The 21,127-nt window shown below is 40.1% G+C and overlaps 1 protein-coding gene across 2 annotated transcripts in view; it reads right to left on the bottom strand.

Moving 5' to 3' along the window:
* CACNA1D (calcium voltage-gated channel subunit alpha1 D) overlaps positions 1 to 21,127 on the bottom strand; it is a 1,282,477-nt gene that overhangs the window by 758,800 nt on the left and 502,550 nt on the right. For both annotated transcript variants that reach the window (XM_086939145.1, XM_086939146.1), the window contains exon 4: positions 4,459 to 4,598. In XM_086939145.1, the coding sequence (XP_086795271.1) occupies positions 4,459 to 4,598 (140 nt within the window). The remainder of the gene's footprint in view (positions 1 to 4,458; positions 4,599 to 21,127) is intronic.

Raw genomic sequence — 21,127 nt, forward strand, 5'->3', positions numbered from 1 at the left:
GGCCTGTGAATGTGAGGAAGAAAATGAAAGTGGAGAAGTGTGGCTCACTGGTTAGAGCGGCAGACTCTGAAGCAGAAATCAGGCCTGGGACCAGGGTTCAAGTCCCGACGCGGCAGGGTCTTGGGCTCAATGTACGCGGACTCGATAATTCTCGCATCAGCGCCTACTCTACTCATGGGTCCCACGCTGCAACTCTGGGCAATAGCTTGCTTAATCTCCACAACGGCCCCTACAACACTGGGATGACTGGCTTCACCTTGGGGGTGCCCAGGAGAGGCATCTCACAGGGAGAGCCAGAAAGGGTTCCACAGCGTAATACAGCGCCGGGACGCCCCGTTGGGGCAGCTGTGAGCTTTACAAAAATACACTACATACACTATTACATGTTTTATTCTTCTGTCCAGGGTATCATAAGTCTAGGAACTACTGGCTAGTTCCACTTTGTAAAAATTTGGTTCTCAAGCAATGTATGCACGCATTTAGAATATTTAAAACTGACACAACTGGTGTCATTGTATGTGCCGTTTCAAAATATCTTGCAGCCATGTGGCATAAGCGCAGGCTCCTAATTGCCTGATCTTGTGCCGGTCTTGCTTATGGTTCCACAATGTTTTTTTATCTGTTTTTAATTGACACTATTAATTTTTTTTTTAAATGTGTATGATGCAAATTGTCTCGCATTGCTAGGCACTGTTTCAAACCTGTTTGAGGATTAATTCCCTGCTGTTAACTGTACTATTCATTATTGCTATTTTTTTACATTGTTTTTCTATATTGCTGCTGTCTTCTTTTATGGCTCTTCGCCAAAATAAAGATTCTTTGAATTGAATTGAAAATAGTAATAACAAATCCACTTTCACCAATAAGCAGGATTTATTACCAATATTCCAAACATAACAAACATGGTCATGCTACCCCTTTCATATCAGAAAGTACCACTGAAACACATACTAGGGAATTCCCAATGCAAACCTATGAGAGGAGCAGCCTCACAGTAGTGAGAAACCAAATATGCTGTTTGTCACTACCAAGACATGCCACACAACAAAGGTGCATGTCCTACCTTTTACCTACACAGCACCCTGCCCAATGGGCTACCTAGGGCCTACCTTAGGGTCGACCTATATGTAGTAAAAGGGAGTTTCAGACTTGGCAAACCATTTAAATGCCACATCACTGTGGCAGTAAACTGTACACACAGACCAAGCAGCAGCAGAGGCCTGAGACAGGTTGAAAGGCTACTTCTGTGGGTGGCACAAGCAGCGCTGTAGGCCCACTAGTAGCATTAAATCACAGGCCCTGGGTTTATAGGATACCACTGTACAAGGAGTGTACAGGTAAATTAATATGCCAAACAAGTGTAGACCAATCCCACCACGTTTACAGGAGAGAGCACACGCACTTTAGCCCTGATCTGCAGTGGTAAAGTGCCCAGAGCCCTAAAAGAAACAAAACCAGGAGGATGGGAAAATGTTCTGGGATAACCCGGCAAAAAGGGTCAGGTCAAACAATACTGAATACCAGACACAGAGCCACAGAGGAGAAAATATACTTAGGTTCCATATATGAACATATAAGATGACAATGCAGGCTTGGTCACTTCGGGCAGGTATCCGGACAGCGGGCAAATGACCTGATGAGATCTATCAATGTGAAATTCAATGTGAGATTCCACAATTGCCAAGCAGAAAGAGAGCATTTAACAAACGTAGTCTGAACAACTCATAAGATCTCTTAAAATTAGTTGTAATGTCAGGCCCTCAGGCGCTCTACGGTTACAATTAGAAAATGCAAAATTCACAATGTAATCCCTTTATACAGCAAATGCCAAGTGGGCTTTGGTGAACCTTACACCAAGAAATAGGGCAGGACAACTTCTAGCAAGGAAAGTGATGCCCATTTGGCCATATCGCTTGTCTGTAATGCTGTGGGCCACCTATTGACCCACGCAATGTAGAGCCGTTATGAAACTTATACAAATCAGAGGTACCAGCCACTGCGGCATCTTAAGAACTTTATTTAAACTGTCACGCCCTGTCATACTTGTTGCAGAAAGGTGGAGCTATGCTCACTGGTGAGGTTACCCTGTAAGAAATCTCTGAAGATATCTTGTCCCTTCCAAGCTGCAAATCTGTAGGCAAAGATGGCTTCCGTAGTTAGTTCTAAAAAGGCAGAAAATATTTAATGACAACTATGCTCCCTGCAATGTTTGAAGAAATGGTTGATTGTGGATCACAATGAGTTATTTCAATTATGGCAGTAATCTTCCTTATCCCTAAAGAAGGGAAAGACTCCCTTGACTACATTAGTTTTTGCCCCATAGTGTTATTACTGAGGATATGAAAATTCTAGTGAAAACCCTTGCCAATAAATTGTGCAGTGTAATACCACCCATAGTCCACGAATCTCAAGTAGGATACGCACCAGGCCACTCCTCCCATAATTCCTTGAGAGCTCTGACACGCCTATTAACGATTAGAAAGGATATGCTAGAAAACATCCTGACCATTTCTCTTAACACAGAGAAAGTATTCACCTAGTTTGAGTGGTAATATTTCTTGCAGATTCTTGAGAAGTATGGCCATGGACAGGGGTTTATCTTGATAATTTGTGGGCTTTAACCAGTCAGCAGTGGAAGCTTCTTATCGAGTCTGATTCAGATAGGCGAAGTGATATGCAAAGGCTTCCCCTATCACCTCCTCCTTTGAAAGAAGAAACTACTTCAAAAGATATCACTCTATCATATCGCTCCATCAACAAGGGGAAGGATACAAGTAGTAAAGATGGTTCCAACCCAAACATACAAGTAGGTTTTTGGGTTGCTATTTTTGAAAATCCCCGGATCGACACTGATCAAAATTAACGCTGCTATTAAACAATTCATGTTGGGAGGGACAAAACCAAGACTGACAGTTTACAAATCACTAGCAAACAGGCGCAGGCAGGTTTAAGATGAATGCATACAGACATACTGCATAGCACACAATCTCACATATTTGGTTGCTTCCACTCGCAGTATCTCCTCTGGATCCAGTTATATAGGAAATTACACCCTGATGCCACCATGACTGACGCCTTTGAATAGCCATAGATCTGTAATCCCAGGTCTTCACAATTTTGTACTTAGAACCATGTTCCATAGCTTGAAAGCTGTGTGTAAATTACACAACAATGACTTCCTGAACAACGTATCTTCTTCTTTAAGGCACAGCACTGGAATTTTAACTTGTAATAAAACAATTCAAAGGACTCAATGCGCTTCCAAAGGGACTTTTAAGTTAGATCAGACATTGGATTGCGGTGCTCTCAACGCTCTTCATGTGTTATGTGATGAATTTGGCTTAGATAATACCCTCTTTGGCAAAACAAGCACTTTTCATATCACCTACAACTTAAAGTGTGCCCTTCTCTCAATGCACTAACAGACATTCTTATAGTAAAATCCCTGGTGACCTGAAAGAATTTCAAAAGGGTAGTCTCAGGGCTATATGGTATGATCAATAACAATCTCTTTTTGGCACTAGCCCTGAATAATTCCAGGCAATTTTGGCAACATGCATTACAGCTCAGCCAGTCCAAGCGTCAACAATCACACTCGTAGGTGGCTAACACCAACTTTGGCTACAGCTTAACCATCTCTCCCGAGACACCAGAGGAAGGTAATTGCATCGTACGGCTTACCAAATTGATAAAGGTGGCCACCTCAAAATGAGTAGATTACAATAAATGACCCAATGACTATTACTCCAAACCGTCCCGTCTATAGTAGATAAATGACATACCTTAGAAGGCAAATACTAAAAGCAGAGTGACTATTTAGTGGGTCTCATGCATCTTCGCACAGACAGCTACTGACACTTTCCTTGTATGGTATTGTAACTGCATTTAACACTACATTGCATTTAGATAGGGTGTACTATCCCAGAGAACCCAGGACGAGGCACTAAGTGCTTTACAGTGAGTAGCAGGTTTAATCTGGAACACAAGGTAGGTGGTTAATCCAAACATTAATGGTTATTGAGGTTAGTTTTGTGCTCTCAAAGAAACCAATCCATGCACTTACTCTAGTTTCACTGTTGTAAAATAAATTTGCAGGCGAGATGATTAGTGAAGGTATATGATTCATGCAAATGATTCGTAGGATGAATTGATGGGATAGAAGAGATTGTGTAGTCTTAGGCTGCAGAAGTCTGGTTTAACAGGAAAAAGGTTGAGATCTATGAAATGTGATGTAGAGAATTTGGAGAAATAAAATGACAGCTATTAAGGCTGACAGGAGTGAGAAAGAATCCATGCAGTTGATGGAAGGTAAGTAAAGGGTCATTCGAAAGAGAGGCAACAATCCAAAGTTATAGGTCAAACAACATTTTCATGAAAGTTAAGAAGGTGGGAGCACATAAAATCAATAATAAGCACATAAACTTAAAATACATGCACTTTAAATTGTAATTAACTTACCCTACTATTACAATCACAAAATCCAGTAAATTCCATCCATTCCGTACATATGCATTGGGATGCATCAATAATCCATAGGCAATGATTTTTAAAAATGTTTCAATTGTAAAAACTATTAGGAAGGCATATTCTACTTTTTCCTATAAAAAAAAGAAAGAGAAAAATATTAGAACAAAAAATGACAAAACTATAATCATGAAACAAGGCATGGGAAAATGATGATCGTGCAGGTAGTACACTGACAAGTTATGCTTTGTATAGCTACCAATCCCATCTAAAGATGCATTCTTCTTCTGCGGCAGGGATCTGTGAATAACACAGTTCATTCCAATAAATATCGACGGCTAAGAATTACGGAGTTAGGAAGCATGACACATTCTCCTTCCTACTTCTGTTTGCTACTGGTAGGGCCGGACTGGCTGTAGCGGGCACGGGCGTTTCCCCAGTGGGCCGCCAGGGTGGGGGCCGGTTTTGACCCCTGGGTGCCGTTTTTGTCACCGGGGGCGGGCAATTATCGGCCCCCGGTAACAAAATCGTCCGAAACTGACCCTTTCAAGCAGCTCGACCGCACCCCCCTTACCCCCCTGGGGAGAGCAGCCAAGCAGTTTGCCAGGGCCAGTTTTGGTTCCAAGTCCGGCCCTGGCTGTAAATTGGTAATCCCTGGGAGCTGATAACTTAAAATCTGAAGTCAACAACATACTCCAATTAACATTTAACCCCTTGAAAGCTCATGACGAGCTGAGCTCGTCATGAGCCACGGCGCTCCGGTGCTCATGACGAGCTCAGCTCGTCATGAGCAGTGGAACGCTCGCATGCGGGGAAAATTCCCCTGCTGTGCTGAGCGTTCCACGGGAACGGGTGTGGCCGTGACGAGCTGAGCTCGTCATGAGCACAGGAGCGCCGTGCCTCATGACGAGCTCAGCTCGTCATAAGCATGTGAGCGCATTGATGGGGTTAAAACAGACTGAGGAAATATTCATTCGGAAATGTCAAAATATCTGTTCACCCTTTGGTTCTCCGCCCCGACTGTGGAGTCTCTGCTGTCATAAACTTACTATTAACTCGGAGTTTGTGAACAGCAACAATATAGTAAACTTAGACAAAAGTGTAAATTTACATTTGTGAAGCAGGACCTTCGTGTTCTGCTCTTCACGTTTCAAGCGCAAGATCCTGGTTTCAGTCCATTTTAAATATTCAGGGGCTCAAATGAGAGTCTTGCGTCACTTCTGCATCACGTAAAGTGGTACATGCATGACATAGGACTCACAAAGATTTATGAAGCCACGCAAAGTCACCCTGCGTGGATTTGAGTGGCCTCATAAATCATGAGTAAGGCGATGCAGCGCAAATTGCTGCGTCTCTATACCCCGTGCCCGGGAGGTGTTGCATGCGAGTTGCGGTGGGTTTCCCCTGCGGCACCCATGGAATTTGATGCTGTCCCAGATTTACAAAGTGATGCAAACCAGAGGAAGCGCCATATCCGTACGCCTCCCGAGGTGAGGCATAACAAGGAGAAATAGGTTTATTTCTCTTCTCCTTGTTTTTTCCTCTTTCCATGTTTGCAGCATTCTAGGGCACACATAGAAAGAGGAAAACGCCTCTTTGAATTGTTTTTGTGCAGGAAGGTGTTCTTTTTTGCACCTAAACAATTCTGCCTGTAAACTTGATGCTAGGCAGCCGAAACGGTGCCTACGCAGGCAGAAAGGACAGGAATTCAGCTGAGATTGAGGCTGAGATTGAGGCGGCTCGCTTGTGAATCTTCTTAGACCTCAGATCGGTTTGCCTCAATACAGATATAGTAGACTATTCACTGGAACTGATTGAGCAATTTACCTTGTTGATCGCATGGCGCAGTACCCCTAAGTCGGGAAATGAATATACAACTCATATGGCTTGTGCTGAACTAAATATTTTATCAATGACACAGAAGAGCCTTCAGACACAACTGAAGTGACAGCATCACTACAATGGGGAGAACTGTCTCCAGGTTAATTTAGCCAACCAACATAATGCAATTGGCAGCTGTAAAGATGGCTTTACATGGACGATTACGTTTCTCACCATTGAGCAGGTTAACAATTATCCATATTTAGGGGTTATAATTGACAACAAATTGACACGGAGTACTCATGCTTCCAATTAACTACTAGAGCCAAAATGTACTAACACTTTGCACATGGTATGGGTTGCTTTTGTAACGCAAGCCCACGGCAAATCGCTGTGGTGGTATTCACTTTCCTGTCTTTCCAATGCAATTCATGATTTTCGTTCGAAACTTGGTCAAAGTTGTGCACTACTTTCTGCTACTTTGCGTCAAGGGGGTGTACCACAGGTGGCACATGAGCATTCCCATGCACACTTGGGCTTTGACGCAAATCCATATTTACTAACAAATTTAGACAGGAATTTGCACCAAAACGTTACGCCTCATTGAGGCAGGATAAGTCGAGGACAGATGCCCTAATTTCTCAATATTTTCCAAACTTTGCATATGTCGTGCACTGTGCCGCACACACAAAGTAGGAAAAGTATAAAAATATAATTTTCTTTTTTCTACTGGAAAGGCTCCTCTTCAAGTACACAACCTAAGCTTTACAGAATGCACACTACCTTGCAATATGGTGCAAGGGTGTGTGCGTTGACGCATGGCAGCCTACAATGCAGAAGAGCAGGAGGAGAAAAAACAGTGCCATATCTCAGTAAAGGTGGCACTGATTTTAACTCTTTCTCTGATGCAACGCAGCACTGAAACTTTAGTTGCTGCACTGTAGTGCATTTGTGCATGACTATGCGGAATGCGCATAATGGCCCTCTAATTTGTTATATGGCTCACCTGCCTTTCAGGATAAAGTTATTGCAAAATCTGTCAACATTTTTCATCAAAAGTCTTTTACTTTGTTTTTAATCTCAGATCCTCCACATCACACTGCATAATATGGCTTGGCGTTGATCTGGCATCACTTTCTTTCCTTGATAATATCCAGTTTACTAGCTATATGATCAGTTTTGTCAAAGCCGAGGAGAATTATTTGAAATATATTTTCTATAAGGAAATATTTTCAAAAGCTAGGAGCCCTCAATAATGTATTACTAAAAGTCTTAATAACATCACCTCAATTTATTAAATCCCAACCTTGGAGACACTATAAATTATGAATAATGAACAATTTAATAATCTCTTACAATTAAAAATTAAAGCAGGTTTTTATATGGATGACTTAAAATTGACGCTATGTACACAATTCTTATATACACAACCAACGGTCATATTTGGATACTGATTTAGAAGCAAGGGTAAAATGTGACATGTCAATATTGAGATCACTATATAAATGTCAGTGTTACAGTTTGAAAGTGAGTGGCACACATTTGATAAATCTGAGAGAACCTGCTGCCTATGCCTCAAAGCTGAGGAAACAATAGAACATATAGTTTTCATTTGCCTTAAGTTATTAAATCTAAATACTTTTTACAGTTTGATCTCTGGGAAGTAGAATGAAGAACTATAGATGAAGCAGTCAAGATTTATTTTAATAGTAAATCTGATAAATTCATTTTTAAATCGTTTGATTCTTGTCTGTAGTCTACTGAGGAATTATGATAATGTATTTGATCAACGTGTACTCTTTTTAATCAATTTTGTTTCGGTATATTTAACTATTTATTTATATGATGAGAGGAATGGTATATTGTGATTTCATATCCCGTTGCTGGCATTTTTCACTATATTCCAGTCTACGTCTGTTTGCTAATATTGTTTTAATTATCTTTACATTTTGGTTTTACATTTATTTTGGGTGGGCTATACACTAAGCATTTCTACATACCTACTTTCTTAATATTCAAAAGCAGCAGGTTAAAAACAGTTACATTTTGGGAATACCTTCCAAATGTCTATTGTTAAAAAACAGCAAATAAATATGCAATTTTTATTACATGTTTAAAAGACAACCTTCTATTTAGGTCGCTGCATAGCTCCCTTCCCTAGCCATGATGGCTCAGCGAGTTAAGGTCATGAGTTAAAGTCCAGCCAATAACTTAAACGTTCATACTTCCTTGGTCGGTAATTTTAGCATCATTATACTGGGCAGTAGAAACATATGTTTTTCACATCACTTAGAAGTGGCAGAAGAGCAGTATGATGCGCTATCCAAAAAAATTGTCAAGCTGTCAGTCAGTTGGGCACCTTTTTAGGTCTGGCGTTAGCAAAGACCTTTTGATTTTAATGAACTAATATGTATAAAATAGTTACTTAAAGGGGATTTCCACAATTGGTTTGTTTTTGTGGCATTCCCATTTTGCTTCCGCCCACTACAGCATGGGGAATGGGACAATGCACCAGCCTGCTAAGCCTCTGGTTAACATCACTTTGAGTAAATACATTTTCCTCTTTCACCAAGTGCATATCCAGATATAAGGAGTTCCCTTAAGTGCCAGTGACTGATGTGATGGTAGGACACATTTGAAATGAGCACAGGGCACATTCCCACTTTATCAGTCCCTGTCTCCTTCCACTGTTGTAGTAAATTCCTTTTGAAGTGGACTTCTGCTATTGCACAACATACGATAATGCAGGGTTTCCCAAACTGTGCCATGAGGTAACGCAAGTCTCAGCATTATCATAACAAGAAAAAGATCCCGCAGCCAGTCCTCTGTGGCCTTAGTTGAGCCTATTCCCCAATTCAGAGCCGCCCTGATTTAGCCAATAAGAAAGCCAGAGCAGTCAGATACCTAGTGCCTGAAGGCAATTCCATCACACGCCCCAAGAGTACCATCAATGGCTGAGGCTCCTGTCACTCTCCTATGATATTTGCCATCATACCTCGTATTGTGTGCCAGAATTGAGCAATGGGTGTGCACTCCCATGCCAGGTGAAAAACATGGTATAGTCCAACCCACATCAGGTGCATGCACGAGATCTGGATTGGTGTCAGTACAACGCGGTTTTTTACAACGCATTCCGTTACATCGGAATTTTTACAACGCAGGATCCATTACATCGGATGCCATTACAACGCATGGCATTACATAGCAGATGCTATTACAACGCATGGCATTACATTGTAAGTATAGGTAAGTATACCTTTTTAAAAAAAATGTAATTAAGTTAATTTTATTAATTTAATTTTATTAATTTAATTAAAATACATTTTAAAATAGTAATTAATTTAATTTAATAAAATAAAATCTATTTATTTAATTTAATTTTAATAAAAATTGTAATTAATTTTATTAAATTAATATAATGAAATTAATTTAATTTAAATATTTTTTAAATGTAATATAATTAAATTAATTTAAATAATTTATTTAATTTAATTAATTTAATTAAAAAATGTAATTAATGTAATATAATTAATTTAATTTAATAAATAAATTTTAATTAATTTAAAAATGGTAAATATAATTTATTTAGCCCTAAACACAAACCTACCCCTACCCCTGAACCCTAAAATACCCCTGTACCCCAAAACCCAAACCCTGCCCTAAAACCTAAAAACACCCCTGTACCCCAAAACCCAAACCCTGCCCTAAAACCTAAAAACACCCCTGTACCCCAAAACCCAACCCCTGCCCTAAAACCTAAAAACACCCCTGTACCCCAAAACCCAAACCCTGCCCTAAAACCTAAAAACACCCCTGTACCCCAAAACCCAAACCCTGCCCTAAAACCTAAAACACCCCTATACCCCAAAACCCAAACCCAGCCCTAAAACCTAAAAACACCCCTATACCCCAAAACCCAAACCCTGCCCTAAAACCTAAAAACACCCCTGTACCCCAAAACACAAACCCTGCCCTAAAACCTAAAAACACCCCTGTACCCCAAAACCCAAACCCTGCCCTAAAACCTAAAAACACCCCTGTACCCCAAAACCAAACCCCTGCCCTAAAACCTAAAAACACCCCTGTACCCCAAAACCCAAACCCAGCCCTAAAACCTAAAAACACCCCTGTACCCCAAAACCCAAACCCTGCCCTAAAACCTAAAAACACCCCTGTACCCCAAAACCCAAACCCAGCCCTAAAACCTAAAAATACCCCTGTACCCCAAAACCCAAACCCTGCCCTGAAACCTAGCAATACCCCTGTACCCCAAAACCCAAACCCAGCCCTAAAACCTAAAAATACCCCTGTACCCCAAAACCCAAACCCTGCCCTAAAACCTAAAAATACCCAAACACCCCAAAACATATACCTCAGTACCCCAAAACATATACTCCTATACTCATACTTATTTAAAAAATTACTTAAATTAATATATTTAATTTATAATATTAAAAAACATAAATAAATTAATTTATTTAAAATTAATAATGATTAAATTAATTATATAATATTTAAAAAAAAAAAATGATATACTTACCAATACTTACGATGTAATGGTATGCGTTGTAATAGCATCTGCTATGTAATATCCTGCGTTGTAATGGCATCCGATGTAATGGAACCAGCGTTGTAAAAGCTGCGTTGTAACAGCATTACGACGTAAAAGTTGCGTTGTAACAGTGACATACCACGAGATCTAGCTGGATCTATCCTGTGTTGTCTAGCTGGAGTGAGAAATGCCCTGTGTAGAAATTGTAAACTCAGAAGCTTACAAGGACGGTTCATAGAAACAAGCTTGATCTGCATGCCGCAATAGGCCCATTAGTTATCCGTCGACGTCATGCCCAGGTCTGTCTCCCAGGCCCTGCATGTTCGCTCCAGTCGTCCCATCCTGTTTTGGCCAACAGAGTGTATAATCTTGATACCCATCTAGTAGAATCTGGTGAATGAATGAGCTGAGTAAGGGAGGGTGCACTCAGCTGGCTCTGCAGGAAACCCAAGTATCCGCTCCCTCGCCGTTCGCTGGAGGCGTGCAAATATAAAGAAACGAAAGGCTGTGATATTCCCTATGTCATAGAACTGATCTTGCGTGCGAAATCGTATCCCTACATTTCTGTCACCACACCATATTTTTACAAAGTTTATTAATCAATGACATGTTAATAAATAAATTAAAAAAATTCCAAGTTGAAATAAATGTACAATTTTTAAACAACCGAGAAAATGAATTAGTTGTGTTAATTATATACCACAATAAATATATATTTATAAAATTAGAAATAACTAGAATTGAAAAATAATTTGTGAATGTTTTGGAAATTATAGCAAAATGTTTTCCTTTTTATTAAGCTGGGCATTACATTGGTTACCATGGTAAAAAATGGATGCTTTCTTTTTTTTGCTTCCATTTTTTTCTTACGTCCCTGTTTTTGCATCTTTTTCTTTAGTAAATGGAGCGTCAAGAACGTGACAGGAGGGACGCAACAGCTGCAGTCAGGGAATACAATGTATTTATTTTTAAATTTAGGGAGATTATGGACTTCTAAAAAAGGAGGGTTAAGGTTAGGAGAAGGGTTGGCTTCTAGTAAGGGGAATGTTTTGTGTTTGCCTGTATTGTCGAGTGTAAGTTATCGGTTCAAGGTAGATTCCACCCGAGAATGTTCCAAGCTATCCTACTTCGATTAGCCATTGGGTGCACTTTTCTTTAGATTATTTAGGCATTTTCAGTTGTGGAGCACCTGTAAATTATTGAGTTGGTCTAATTTCTTGAACGCTTTGTTCTTTTTTCAAAATGTCCATGAAATGATTGAAGGATGGAGGATTTTTCCTAACAGTGGAAGCAAAAGAGTAATGCAACTCGCCACAGTGTTATTTCTTTTTACACCCCCTTCCAAGTGGTCACATAGCAGTTCCACTATTCAGTAATAAATCATGGTACCTTTCGGAGACCCAATGTTCTTAGACAGCCAATACAATGGTCCTCAAAGTAATTTAGTACCGATGCCAAATTTTCTTCATTGCTGTAAAAATACTCACTTTCTATAATTGCTATGAAGTGTCATCAACATGCTCTGGGGTACAAACGCTAATGCAGAAAAATTAATTTGCAACGTGCACAGGCAGACTGCCTTTTAAAAGAGAAAAAAGCATCTCTGAATTTGCAAATTTGAGTAACTGTTTTGGATGACTGTTTTCCATGGAAGCTCAAAATGTAATATTATTTTTTCAAGGTTGATTTTGTTTTTCTTCTGCCACTACTGATACAAATTAAGTGTAAGTTGTTGAATAATTGTCTGATAGCAAACCATACAAGAGGGATTTCATTTTCATTTACTTTCCTGTGTGGGGTGTGTATTTGAGAAATGGATGGAGGCGTGTCTTAAAGCAATATCTATCATCTGAACTTTGCTTTTCGGGAGGGATTACCTCAAACATTTAATAAATAGCACTAGGAAGATAGCTCAGACACAGCCTGTCATGACAGTGGTCTACTTTCAAGTAACCACAATGTTGTTAATATTGTTGCTGTCAGTTTGTAGGCAAATAACTGTTATATTATTCTTTCTTGAGAAGTCAGAGAGGAGACTTAAAACTCGTTAAAAAGTTTTGCATCAATTTTTATTTTTTTTAAAGTTCCGTATTTGTTTTAACCACATTGCTGCCGCGGTTATTTTTCCGCTGTGCGGCTTTTTTCCAAAAGCCGCGTTAGATGACGAGCTCAGCTCGTCATCCGCACACGACCACTGTGGCTAATGACGAGCTGAGCTCGTCATCAGCAGCGAAGGGGTTAATAAAAAAAATCACCAAAGAAATCATGTATTCAATATGTGATGTAAACAAGTCAATGTAATGACTACTGAAGTAAGTGTACTATCAATAAAAAATATACAAATTGTAAATGCTACCATGAACCAGGAAGGTGTGAAGTAACACCAGTCAATCTTCCTTTCAAGACAACATGGCTCATTCTGTATGCTGGGTCCCAGCATAACTGTTAGTCCTCATAAGCATTTCTAGAGAACACTGTTGGTAAAACAGAAACTAAACACTTCTCAGGAACAAAGATACACTTTTAACGGGACTGTACCAACAATAAGTACTGTTGATATGTGCTTATACATCACAAACATCTCTCAACCAAGAAGATATACAACACTACCAACAGATAAGAAATCGCCTGCCAGACAGAAGAGGTGTAGTAAAGGAAAGCAAAAGTGCAGTCTTATTTTTATAAACAAAGGTCCGCAATTGGACTCTTCAATGCTGGTATCCTTCAGACACAATTTAGCAGGTGCAGCGAGGAAAGCATCAGTAAAATCTTTCATCACACACACACACATACACACACAACTAATAAGATACAAATACACACTCACAGAACATATAGATCACTCATAAAGGAGAAGCAAGTACAATTAGAAGCATTAATGCAGGCTTAAATCACAAAGAAGCTTTAATCATAAAGAGTAACGCTGCACTGTAAGTTTCACTAGTGTAAACGTCACTCACTCGCACACACGTGCATGCACACACACCACCAGATACAGCGCAGGTACCAATACTGTAATCTTCACACAAAGAAGACGAAACTAGCGGGTGTGCTAGACCCCCCTCCCTTTAAATTACACTTAGCTGCAGAGGGTCCTTGGGGCCAACAACCCCTCCTGGTACCTCCAGTAAGTCCCACACAAGTAGATTGCTGAGAGGTGATTGGAGGCCTGCCCCCTTTCTCCACCACTCTGCAAATGTGCCTCCTGGCACACTACTGGTGGAGGGATAAAGTCCCCTTGGATGCTGAGGGTCCTTGTGGACGGAACCCCTATTGTTACTTCCGGTAAGTCTGAGAGGTTGTCAGAGGCCACGCCCCCTTTCTTCACCACTCTACTAATGCACCTCCTTGCGCACTACTAGCTGGGGGATAAAGTCCCCTTGGCTCTTGTGGGTCAAAGGGGCAAACTATACCTCCTGTTACCTCCAGTAAGTCCCACACAGCAGGATTATTTAGAGATGGTGGGAGGCCCTGACCCCTTTCTCCGCCACTTTGCAAACACAACTACTAGTTAATAAACTCATAAAACTTCACTTAAAAAAACAAAGGCTATATGGGGCGTTATAGTTAGGAAATGGTATTTGAAAAACCTTTGAAAACAGAGCAGATAAGCCCAAAAAGAGGGCAGAAAAAAAGAGCAGAAAAGGCAAAACAGACGGTAGAAAAACAAGCAGAAAGGGCAAAAACAGAGGGCAGAGAAATGAGAAGAAAAGCCAGAACAGAGTACAGAAAAACAAGCAGGAAAGGCAAAAATAGTGAGCAGAAATAGGCAAAACAGAGGGCAGAAAAATTAGTACAGAAGGCAAAAAACAGCAAGAACCGAGCAGAGGAGGCACAAACAGAGGGCAGCAGATAGACATACAGCAGAGGTTAGCAGACTGTGGGCAAGCTGGACAGAACTGTGGCAGGGGGAACTGACACAAGGACCACTCCCAAGTCCCGGTTTTTAAAGAGAGGTGGGTGAGCACACACAGTTTAATAGTACTGGGCAGGCTCATGTTACACTAGCGCTCTCCTTACACCTGGGAAAAGGTTTATTTGACCAGGGTCCCCTGTTGTGCTACCTGGTCTCATTCACATAGTAGGATTTAGTGAGGGGTGAATTAGCGTCCATAGAGCTCATCACCAAAGACCCAAGGGGGTCCCAAAAATATGCGAATATTTTCACAGGAATGCCAGCATGTAGTCCTATTTCTGTCTATTGCTGTCCCGGATTTTTTCCTGCAAATCTGATTATCCTACAATGAAGGGGCTTTTTACTCTTAAAACAGTGACCCCGACTAAAACTTTAACCAAAATGAAAAAAAAACACACTACTGAAATTAGCAATGGTTTTGTTGTTTGCACGGTCTTATTCTGTTCCTGCAATTCTTTGAGTCACCACTAGATGGTAATATTGGCTCATTATTACCCTGTTTGTTACTCTTTTTCTTAACTAAAGTTTCCATTCTGAAGCGATGTATCACTTTAGCACTAAAACAATTAAAACTCTCGTATGATGGGATTATTTTTGTCCACAGTAAATATTAAGTGCTTGGTGTTCCAAGAGCAAATATTTTTTGACAATAGAAATAATTTTCTATCCTACTTGTCTTATGTGGACAGATAGTATTCTGTAGTGTACTTTAACATATGCTTAGAGTGGGCTTTGGGTCAGCCCCTTGCTCATGACTGGATGGCTTTCTTTCTGTGCCTCAGGGGTCAACTCTGCAGGCAGACCTATTGTTTCCGATGTATAACGTATGCTTAGAGCGGGCTTTGGGTCAGCCTGTTGCTCATAACTGGATGGCTTCCCTCTTCATATTAGCTCTGTGCTCCCTAAGCGACGAGTTCAGTCGCTGCTTCTCGAGAATGTATATTTTATCGAAGTTTTTCACTGGATGAGTCGTATGTTTCCTGTTTCTGATGCTGACGTGAGGGCTTGTAATTATCGCCCGGCCCCAGGGGCGTAGAAGACACTAAATTTCTGGGGAGACAAGGACAACCTTTCGGACTTTCCAGTGACCCTATACAAATCGCCCATTGTCTGAGAGCTGTATGCTTCGTTTTGTAGTGAAAAATTCATAAAGGCAGGCATGTGGTCACAGTTTGCAAGTATGATTTAATTGTTATTTACATTCACAAAGTAATTAGACCAAATGTGAAAAAACCTGTTTTTGAATCTTCCATCTTCATGCACCAAGCAAAAAACAGTGGGACGAAAAAAAGGAAGAATAAACGGAATGATCTTCGCGACATTCCTAAACCTCAAAGTGCGATTGGACTAATATTGAAGTATATTGGAGCTATAGGAGCATTAAAATATCCACTTTTTAAAAGTGGAATATCAAAAATAGTAATGTACCAGTAAGGAGGATTTAATAGTGCCAAATATATAAAAACATGACACAGCTACTTCTTTCTAACAAGGAATTACAGCTTAAAATAGTGTATTAATGAATTCCCATTATTAATCTATGAGAGGAGTAGGCCTCACAGTAGTGAAGAACAAATGTAGGTGTTTTAGTTACATACCACACTGCCCTATGGGCTACCTAGGGCCTTCCTTAGGGGTGATTTATGTGTATTAAAAGGGATGTTTAATGCTTGGCAAGGGTTTTTTAATGCCAAGTTGACATGGCAGTAACACTGCACACACAGGATCGGCAGTGGCAGGCCTAAGACATGTTTAAAGCACTATTTTTGTGGGTGGCACAATAAGTGATGCAGGCCCACTAGTAGCATTTAATTTACAGACCCTGGTTATGCGGTATACCACTGTACAGGGTACATACAAGTAAATCAAATATGCCAATTGTGTATTCACTAATATTACCATGTTTAGGGGAGAAACACATGCACTTTAGCAATGGTCAGCAGCGGTAAATGTCCTAAGGCCAGTAAAAAAAATCAGCAAAGAGAGGAGGTAAGCAGGCAAAACTTTTGGTGGAAGACCACCCTAAGGCTGGCAGGTCTAATAATATATTATAGGATTCTGTGTGCCTGTTTGAGTATTGAAGTCAGTTGGATCCCTTTTAGAAGGCCCCGGTTGAGCAGGGCACAAGAAGGACAGCTGGAATAGTTTCTCTAACACTTTAAGTTTATCACCTGCATTCATGTGGCTGGAGGGTGGAGAAACCCTTAATGCTTTGCAAAGTATACAACAAAATACAGACATTTTTGTTGTTTTATCTATGAGAAATGTTATTGCAGATGAATGTTATGAGTTTAGAGGGAACTCAAATTGCATTATCTTGCACAAAAATATAAGAAGCCCTATGAGATAAATTTGCAAAAAGAATTAGCCTCATGTGGGATGCTCACGAAAATGAAATGTACAGTGTTTGTGTCGAAGAGAGGTGTTTTCCAATGTAAAAAAGCCTGCTGTGCGAGATACATATAAGATGCTCACAGAAGATAAGTATAGTGTGATATGCAGGATGAGGTGTGTGGCCAAAGCTCAGATAAGAGGTGTTAGTGATGAACACCAGAAATATAATGTTTGCGTGTGAAGCTTACAAATGAATGCAGTGGGTGGAAGGTCACACATAAGTCATGTGTGGGATGCACTGAAGCACAAAAATGTTGTTATATGGGAGGCAAAAAAACCTATAAAATGTTCAAAACTAGCAAAAATGGCTTGTACTAGGATTATTCAAGCCAAACTATTAAGCATTTAATTGAAACAATAATTGAAGGCATGGAGGCCTTGCTCAAGACTATGATAATTTATTTACAAGTGACATTTGGAGAGTTGCATATTAACAGTGAAGTAATCTTTGGGGAATAGATATTGTTTCCTAGAAAAGGAGTGACCTGGTTTGGTAACATCATGTTCTCAAAGCGTATGTATAGTTGGTGTATTTCCTTGTATGTAAAGAAGCTCAGAGGAAAAGCACACCCTTTGTGTGATAACATTGGCTATATTGGGAGGTATGTGGGAGGATTATTGGTGCCTGGCATCTTTGAGGACAACATTTGCCTAAGGGTTCAGTATATTAAGATGCATGTTTTAATTTCTTGAAGAAGCTTGAGTGAAGATGCCCTCGATCTGGTAAAATAGAAAACATTTAGCCATGGTGGGGTTACTGATTCACTATGCCATTGTGAAACACTATTTCCCACATTTTACGGAATGGTGCATTATAGATACAACCAAATAACTTCTCATTTGTGACTGCGGTACTTTTTGGCATTGTGCATTTAATCACCTCTTCGCAGAACTGTGTGTGCTGCACTGAGGCTGATGATTTGTGTCTTGTGCAACAAATAATGTACATAATGTACATCAAAGTATACCTAAAACTTTTGGGAAGTGTGAAGAGGGAGATCCAGCCGCAGGAGGAGAAAGAATTTCAATTTGACTTTTGACCAGGTTTGCATTAGAGGAAAAACATTTGTAGGGGAACCTGGGATAAGAAGTCATTGAAAAACAGTACTTGGGCAATGCTTCAGGGAAGAAAACAAAAACATGTAGATGAAGTGAAGCAATATATGCGAGTCCGATTGCATTGCCAATGCTTGTTTTGGTGCTGGAGTTTGTTTATTGTTTGTGGCTCTCGCAGCAATAAAACCAATCTCAACCAGTTTGTTATTGCTATGAAACCCCATGCCTTTGAGGACGAAAAGTTCCTCCAACCAGAGTCCTCCTTTGGTGTCAGCCGTAGGGCGAGGAGCCATTTCCAGTACAATATGTAGCCACGTTAAAGTGCTGTTGGGCCCCGTATCGTATAACCTCAAACATTCTGTTAACATAGATTTCTAACTTGAAGTCTAATATTTTGTTTTAAAACTCCCACATTTTAGCATTACCTGACATGCGAGGCCCGAAGTAAATAGTTGATTTTAATGATAACATATTCATATTATATATGAAAGTCAATGTATGTTATTTTTGTCTTATTTTTTTAAATGTGTTTAAGATGTGCATTGATGATTATATTATATAGACCTGCACATTTGCTCAAAGTTTTGCACATACCAAAACCGTGAGGTGCACGATTGTCTCAACCTAATCTAAACTTACTGTGACTTATACTTATGTTGGTTATCTATTCACGTACTTATATACTATTGCATGACCTCCTCTGATGTGTCTATAAAACACACCTTTTGTCTGGAATTTTCATCCGAATTCTGACCTTCTGTCCTGAATTTTGTCCTGAATTTAGACCCTTTGTCCTGAATTTTTACACTCATCGTCCTGAATTTGCACCCATGCGAATTGGTCACCCCAGCACTCCACATGACACCTTTTCAAGTAACTTTTAAACAGTTGAAGGTAGGAACAAAACTTGTATTTCTTTTTATTGTTGTAACCTTTCGCTGCATAACTTGCAGATTTTGTGTGTGAGCGCTGTAAATCCAGGGTGATCACAAAACACCACAGCTGCAGAATCCTATAATTCTACTTCTCCCATTGTAGTATGCCTACACAAATAACAAACATCATTAAAACGTGCTTGCATGTCTGCTGGTGCGAGCATGGTCCACTGAGCTGCATGTCCTCCATACTGATGATCATGCCCTCAATCATTCAATCAATCATATCATATCATTTGTAAAACGCACTACTCACCTGTGAGGGTCTCAAGGCACTGGGTTGAGGAATTCTGCTACTGCCTGGAGTTTTCTGAAGGTCAGCAGGTCTTCGGTCTGCCGTAGGTGGATGGAGAGGGTGTTCCTGGTCTTGGAGGCAAGGTGGGAGGACGATCTGCCGCTGGAGGTCGCTCTTCGGAAGCGGGGGACTGTGGCAAGGGTGAGGTCGGCAAAGGGGAGCTGGCGGGTGGGGGTGTAGAAGCTGAGTCGTCTGTTGAGGTCCGTTGGTCCAGTGTTGTGGAGTGCCTTGTGTACGTGGGTGAGGAGCTTGAAGGTTATCCTCTTGTTGACCGGGAGCCAGTGCAGGTCTCTCAGGTGGGGTGTGATGTGGCTGCAGCGAGGGATGTTGAGGATCAGGCGTGCAGAGGCGTTCTGGATGAGTTGGGGCCATCTCAGGAGTTTGGCCGAGGCTCCTGCGTAGAGGGCGTTTCCGTTATCCAACCTGCTGCTGACGAGGGCCTGGGTGACCATTTTTCTCGTTTCAGTGGGGATCTACTTGTAGATCCTGCGGAGCATGCGGAGGGTGCCCTCCGTGTGTAGTAAGCAGTGATTTTTTTGTTGTAAACAAACACAATTGCCAGTTTTAGGAAAGTGTGTAATGGAGGAACCCAGCACTGTTTTTAGTGTGTAATGTAAATGAACCTACAATTTCGCTGAAGGCATTGAAAGAAGTTTTTTCAGGAATACAATTTCCCCCGTTAGCTCCCTAAAACAAAGTAGAGGCACTATTTTTTCAATATTATAGCTACTTAATTTATAAGTGGTTCATATCGCACTTCTATGTTAAAGCACTGCAAATAGCTGTTTACGGCTATCCAATTTAATTGTCATAACTGTACTGTCTTTGAAGAATGGAAGTTTTTTGCCTTACGTGGATTCCATTCCATGCCAGTGGTGTTTGCGTTGCTCCTCTGTGTCACGCTGCAAGCCAACTATGGCCATGTTGCAGTAATAAAACGTTATATTTATATGGTTTATTCAGGTATCAAATATAGTGGGCTGTTTTGTTCAGTAATCAAAGATTGAAGTATTTTTTCATGTGACAGAAATAACTCTGCACGGTTTCCTTCAGTAATAAGAAGGAATGCAGACTTTATTCTGTAATAAGGCTATCCCACACACCACATGACCACAGCTCTCCTCAAGACAAAACTTGGAGCATACACCTAACACATCCTGCATATACAATTAACTGGTTATTAAGATATCTACAATCACTGGCTACCATCAGCTACTCACGAAGTTTGGAATAAGTAAAGGCTAAAGCCGATTCTTTATTGAGCCCTACAGCGAAGAGTCATGTTGAGCCAAGTCTTCTTTTATTTTCTGGCTGCCTGGCTAATTCCTCCTCTACTATAGAAGTGGGATCACTGACAAAATATCAACCTCCAAAATATCGACCTACAGTAATATCGAGTCTAGAATATCGAGGGCAATAATATCTACATCCTATCTACAACATGGTAAGTACAAAAATATCGAAAAAATAATATAGATGTTAAAAATATTGATGTTAAAAATATAGTTTTTAAAAAAAATATAAATGTAAAATAAAGTAAATAACACTAATAAATATAATATACATAGTTAAAAGTATCTAATAATGTTTCAAATTAATAAATAATACATATATAATAATAATACATTAATTAAATATATACTGTACATATATAATATATATGTTCTGAACAATATGTTGTAATAATTATTTTA

Source organism: Lissotriton vulgaris, chromosome 9, assembly GCF_964263255.1.
Source record: "Lissotriton vulgaris chromosome 9, aLisVul1.2, whole genome shotgun sequence".
NCBI classification, from domain to species: Eukaryota; Metazoa; Chordata; class Amphibia; order Caudata; family Salamandridae; genus Lissotriton; species Lissotriton vulgaris.